Source organism: Gavialis gangeticus, unplaced genomic scaffold (genome assembly GCF_001723915.1).
Source record: "Gavialis gangeticus isolate Ggan-Ray unplaced genomic scaffold, GavGan_comp1, whole genome shotgun sequence".
NCBI classification, from domain to species: domain Eukaryota; kingdom Metazoa; phylum Chordata; order Crocodylia; family Gavialidae; genus Gavialis; species Gavialis gangeticus.
This window is the reverse complement of record NW_017728995.1, coordinates 27,452,738-27,459,187: the sequence shown is the minus strand read 5'-3', so window position 1 is coordinate 27,459,187 and position 6,450 is coordinate 27,452,738. Positions and strand designations below refer to the sequence as shown.

The window sequence follows — 6,450 nt, the reverse complement described above, 5'->3', positions numbered from 1 at the left end:
CAGCAGGGCCCTGCACTGCGTACTGTTCCCGAGATCTATTTTCATGAAGCGCACTTGACCAAAAAAGAAATCACTTTTTGATCACGTCACAGCTTCTCACAGGGAAGTGTTTTGATTCTTTTGAAACTTTTTTTTTTCCCATGACAAGACAGTTGTTGCATCTCTACAAAGAGGAGACAAAAGGGCAGATCCTGGCCTGAACCGAGACACCTGGGGTGTGAAATGTATACAGGCAGACAGCAGAAATGTAAGGAAATAATATTGTTCAGCATAAAAGGCTGCTTGATCATTGCCCCCAAGGAACAGCAACTGTTGAATGCAGCAACCTGTCCTGCGTACAATGCACTGTATCCCACTACAGAGGGGCCATAACCCCTCTTCACAAGTTGAGACTTCTTGCCCAGCTAGGCCTCTCCTGTAGACTCTCCACCCATCCTCTGCTCCACTCTTCCCTGGCTTTGCTCATTCCTGTCCCCCAGAGCCTCCCTTATGCCCTCTGTGGCTCCCTATCCCAAGTAGATTTTGATATGTGGCTTAGAGTAGGAAGCTACCCATCCTATACTCTCCAGAGCACAGGAAGGTATCTGGTTGGAAACAGGCTTCAAAAATCCCCACTTGATTTTGTAATACAAAGATACACAAAACCCCAAAAGGACTCAGCAGCTGAATCCCAGCTCTGTCCTGGGAACTGTTCATTTTGTCCTGGGACAGCTCATTTTGTCATCAGTACCATCCCTCATCCTTCCAGGAAGAAGAGTGGACTGGACTCAGTAGGAGCTGTAGGGCTGCAGCGTCTTTGAACTTTAGATATAGCTTTATAGTGGGACAGTAAAATATAGAGAGAATAGCATAACAAAGGTGGGGGTGGGCCTGTGAAGAAGGCACTGATGTGTGGGGTGGACACTTATGTCTTTGCAACTCCACAGCTGTGGACACTAGACTAACCTGGGAGAGAGAGCATGACAGCTCTGCTGGCTGGTGACCTGCTTGTTCTGAATAGGAACCCATACCGAAACAAGCATGGTGCCAGGGGAGGCATACAAAGTCACAACATTTAAAGAAATAATACGGCATATTGTAGTAATAAAGGTTAACTCCCTTTCTGGCATGGCATGACGACATCAACAGGAACCTGTCAGCCGTCTTTCTAAGCAGTACTTCTTTATCTTCTGGCAGAAAGGATCAGCTTCTTGAGTTTCCTGGGTCCTCATCTGTCAGGAAACAAGACATGGCTATCCCCTCCACAATAATGTCCACATAAGCAGTGACATCTTGCTCTTGGCAGAGTTCTTCCAGAGGCTGTGGTGTCCATAATAGTGCCCTAGAAAGTATATCAGCTGCCTGTAACTCTCCCAGGAATCCGTACAATATTGTAGGCAAATTTCAGCATCCCGAGGCAAAATCCCTGGATTCTTGGTGGGAGTTCATCAAGACATTTGTCTCCTAACAGGCACATGAGTGGCTCACGATCCATTTGTACAGTAAAAGTCAGGCCAAGGAGGAAAGTTCTGCATCACTCACATGTCTATGCAACTGCTACTGCTTCTTTTTCTATTTGTGCCTATCGAGTTTCAGGTGGAGCAAGTGCTTAACACAAAGGCAATATGGCCAGCTTCTTGACGTTGCTGTAACACTCCATGGGATGTCCATAGGATGAAGCCTCTGCTGCAATATACATTTCTCACGCCGGATTGTATTGGGCTAGTATCAGGGATCAGCTGAGTATTGATTTGATCTCACTGAAGGCAAATTGTTGTAGCAAATCCCAAAGCAGAGCAGTTTTTCTCTGCATTTGTGAGGGGCAGCGATATCAGAATTTCATCAGCCTGATCCCCCACTGAGTAGATGAGAGTACTTACTGGGTGAGGTTCGGACTCATTGTCCAGACCTGACATTTCCTTGAAGCGATTAAAACGTCTGCTCCATAGAAGCTACATTCCAGGGGTTTGGAAATCGAACTGTTCTGGTGGTGTAACTTTAGCTGGCTGCATCATCTCCATGGCCAGCCTCTGCCCTGAGCTGGACTCGGCTGCCGCTGGAGTTTGGCCTATCATTTAGGAAACATCCGATTGCCGACTGAAGTTTGTGTTCCTGTTGGTGGCAGGGTTCAGCTGCTCCTAACACCATGGGAGCAGACAGAAGTTAGTGATCACGTGATCGCCCCCTGAAAAGAGCTCTACAGCCATGCTGTGATGCACATGCAAAGATACACAGCACTTTTAAAGTGACTGGTCATGCAACAAATTAACCCTCATCAAATGAGAGATAAGATGAAGGTGCTCCACTTTGGAGTGTCTTAGAGAACTTGTGTTCCCTGGGGTTAACTGATGGGGTAAATCAGGGCTGGGCTGACTTGCCCCCACAGCTGTCTGTAGGAAGGGAACGGGGAAGGGGAGTGAGCTGCCAGCTGGGATTTGCCTGGCCTGAGCTGGAAGGGGGGGGCAGGTGGTTTGGAGTCCCCCTGCTGTTTCGTGGCTCCCTGCCATGCCCTCCAACTCCTCAATGGTAGGCAGGCTCGATCACACCTCCCACCCCCAACCCAACAGGTGAACATCTGTTGGGCTGGGGGGAGGCGTGTGCTTTGACTCATGGCACTTTACGTAAAGCACCATGAGTTAGCACATGGGATGCTGACAGACATGCACTCTCTCATAGCTCAGGAAAAGGCACGTATAGCTCCCAGAAGGGCTTTATTGCAACAATGAATTTACACCAAGACTCCTGACAACTTCCTGTTGATGCTGTCATGCCAGCCCTCAGGAAGGGGATAAACTCTTACAATTACACATACAGCTTATGAGCCATACATCACAGTCACAAAAATAGCAGCTGTTGCCAGTCAGCTTGCTCACCACCACCACCAGCCCAGCTGCTGCCACTGCTCCATGTGCTGCTGCCACACAGGGCACAGAGCTGCCTTTTTATGGAGAACATAAGTACTGCCATTTACTGGGTCAGACCATAGGTCCATCTTGCGCAGCATGTCACACAGGGGCAGGGCGCAAATGCAGAAAGGGAGAGTGAACTGGGTATGACTAGGGCTTTTGCTAATGCTGCAGCCTCCAGCATTTAAGCTCTAGGAAGTTTGGATTCAGAGGCCATGCCCCCAACTCCAATGCTTAAGCTAGCTATTACTGCACCTTTCCTCCAAGAGGCATTCAAACAGCAGCAAGCACACCCCAAAATACTAGCTTTCCTATTTCTAGGAAGGCTTTTAAGGATATTTAACTGGAAACTGCCCCAGGGCCAATGCTGAAGGGACTGCAGAGTAAAATAGGAGCAATATTGTTTCTTGCCACCTCTCGCTGACCTGCTTTCACCATGTCATCTGGGATCCAGATTTGTTTCCAACAGCACGTGCAACTCTGCCTTAATCTGTCTGGCATTTGGGGATAAATAGGAAAAATGTTTATTTTATATTATTAAAACACAGACATTTACTGACTGTATGAGATCATTGACTTGTGGTGGGGGCGGGGAATCAAACTGGACAAAAGAGTAACAGAAATAATACTGTGAGGCAAGCGTGAAATTAAGGTGTCCCCTGCCCTCAGCACATGCTAGCCCATTTTATTTTGGATGGCAGCCACAGGACATGTGGTCAAGTTGCTGCAGATTATTTTCCAGTAGCATCAGTTAGTTCATTGGCAGCCATGAGTTTCAGTCACTGTGAGCCAAGCTAAACAAGCCTTACACAATGGGAGCTATTGTGAAACTGGTCTCCTCAGGTTCATAACCATTACACAGACGGCAAAATGCATCACAGGCCGCTACATGATGACACTCTTGGGACCTATCCATGTGCTGAAACCTTACAAACAACAGGTCTTTACAGCACGGCTTTATCCCCCAGTTATAACGGCAAAGATCCCCTTTCCACCGCCATCAGAGAAACCAGAGGGGTAACAGGCACATTCAGACATAGGAGCCACATGTGAAAATGACCCTATTATAATAGGGCTGTTGGGAAAACCCTCCACATTACACTTAGGATGGTGATCAAAAGGGCAATCCCTCCTGCCCGAACTCTGTAGGAAGGCATCTGATATAAACTAAGGGATTGAATGCTGAGATGCATCAAAGCACTGCTCACATGCAATCCTTATTCTGCTAAACAGTCTGTTCCCTAAGACCATTGACATAAAGATGTATTCTGCATAGCTGCAACACTGTTTATCACTGACAAATGAAATAGAGGGTTAGCATGAAAAAGAAAGCCTCATCAAATTAACTCCTTTTCTCCACGGGAGATCTGGTATACAAGTTGTGGCAGTACTCATCTCTTTGCCTTGGGGGTTCAGTTCCATCATACCCAACCGAGCATCCCTCGTGTCGACGTCCACGCAGAAAGTTTCTCTTAAATGAGTTGGGAATCCGCTGTTGATTAGAATTGAAGTAGTCTTGTTGTGTCTGGAGAGTTAAATTCAGCTCTCTATTCTTGGGCTTTCTAAAGGTTAGGATCAGCTCACCTGTGGGTCCAGACACATGGCCACCTTTACATCAGTGTCAAACTAAAGCAGATTTGTAGCATACAGCCCTGCATAGTGCAAGTTACTCTGGGAGAAAGTCACCCCACAAAAACTGAACTAATTGTGCATAGGCATGTAGTGTGTTCAGCACTCTAGTCAAATACAAGCTTAAAAAACTGTTGCATATGAACACCTTGCAATGATGTTGTGATCCATTCCCCTTTATTATGTATGACTGTGGCAACTAAACTGTCAGGCACTGGACAATTCACTTCAGGCTGAATCTTAGTTCTTACTTGTGGCGCTGGAACTTTCTGCATTTAATTTTTTTTCAGTAGGAATTAAGATTTGGACCTCTGATGTCAATCTCTCATGTTTTCTACAGCCACCAACAGGAGATCAGCAGAAATTCCTTGTCCTCCAAAGTCCATCTCTGAAGCAGACTTGTCAAAAAAGAAAAACATTAAGAAGACCAAAGGTGGAATTAAGGTAGGAAAATGTTTTCAGATTAGTCCCTGATGTTACTGTTTGGTATATGACAGAAGTGACTTTTAAAAAGATCTTAAAGACTCCCTGTGCCAGACTTCTACATTCTTCGTTGGCTTCCGAATGGATTGTGTTGCTGACGGTGTGTTTATGCTCATTTAAGTGAAAAACATTTAAAACCAATCTGAAGTTCCTTTGAGGGAGGAATTTCCTCACATTTCATGTATTACAAGTATGCCTTGAATACCCTACTAAAGGCACTGAGCATAGGAAGAGGTATCATAATAAGATTCCCATTTTAGGAAAAAAAAGTTCTCTTAAGCTGCAAAACACACATGTACGATTCAGTTCAAAGCCTGACAGTGTACCCATGAAGGCCAGAACTCAGTCCCTCCAAGATGCAATTTATTCAGTATATTTTAAGTGGGATTTCTTACCCCAAAGCCAAAAATAATCATTTTATTAACATGCATTTAACATACAAATGGCTTTGCTACTTGTTGCTGCACAAAGGAAAGAAAGATCAGAGAAGGGAACTTTCTAGTCTAGGTCCACATATGGGTTTGGGGAATGTCCTTGGTGCCCGATCTATTTCAGGCTTTGAAGCTGGAGATGAATTCATCAGTATATTCCAGAAACAGCTTATGTTGCACAGGAACAATATCCACATGCTAACTCATGTTACTAAGGAGGGGACAGCTGTACCCTGTTGGTTCTTCTTTCTCTTATGCTTTTAAGACCAACTTGCAACGCCTTCTTCCCTTAATGAAAGGAAATCTTTTTCCTTGGGTAAAATACTACCTCATTATTAACCCAAAAATCACTTCATACTCTGAAAGGCTTGGTTTGAGGCAGCCATTCTGCACAAGTGTAAACTTTGTCCTGTGTAGTTACGATTCCATCCCATTCCTCCACTACGACTGCATTTCCATTTGTTAGCAGTAGCCACACAGATCAAGTCGTAGACCTCCACAGATCCCTATCCACTCCCAACTATAAAAAGGAATTGAAAACAAATTAAGGTGGATGCAACAGCACTTGTTGCATACCTACATTCTCCTATTCATAGCATTAGGTTTCCTCCTACAGTGTCTGCCTTTGGTCTTTCTTCAAAATCAGGCTGCAACTTTTGCAAGCTTTTCAGAGTAGGAATGAGGCATATTTTGTACAGCGCCTTGCATGTTTCTGGGTGCGCACTGGAAAAGAGCAATAGCAAGCAAGGTCACCAACTGGAGCAGTGAGGAAAAACATGAGCAGCTGGGGGCCAAAAGGTGGTAGCAAGACCAAAAGGAAGGGCGGTCTAGTTCATTTTATTTGGATTCTGGGCTTCTGAAAGAAGGCAAATGCACGGGCAGCCCATTCCACTATGCACGCTGCTCTTACTGGCTTACATCAGGTAACTTGTTCTGTACATCTGCGGGTCACTACAGGAAAAGCAAAACCTAAAAACAACATGCGAGGCAATGGCACTGTGTATTTGTTTTGGGGGGTTTGG

At 45.3% G+C, this 6,450-nt stretch overlaps 1 protein-coding gene across 1 annotated transcript in view; it reads left to right on the top strand.

Annotated features, from left to right (window-relative positions):
* Positions 1-6,450, top strand: part of MCF2L2 (MCF.2 cell line derived transforming sequence-like 2) — a 307,244-nt gene that overhangs the window by 159,072 nt on the left and 141,722 nt on the right. Inside the window, 1 exon segment of the mRNA XM_019503361.1 lies at positions 4,855-4,958. Coding sequence (XP_019358906.1) covers positions 4,855-4,958 — 104 coding nt within the window.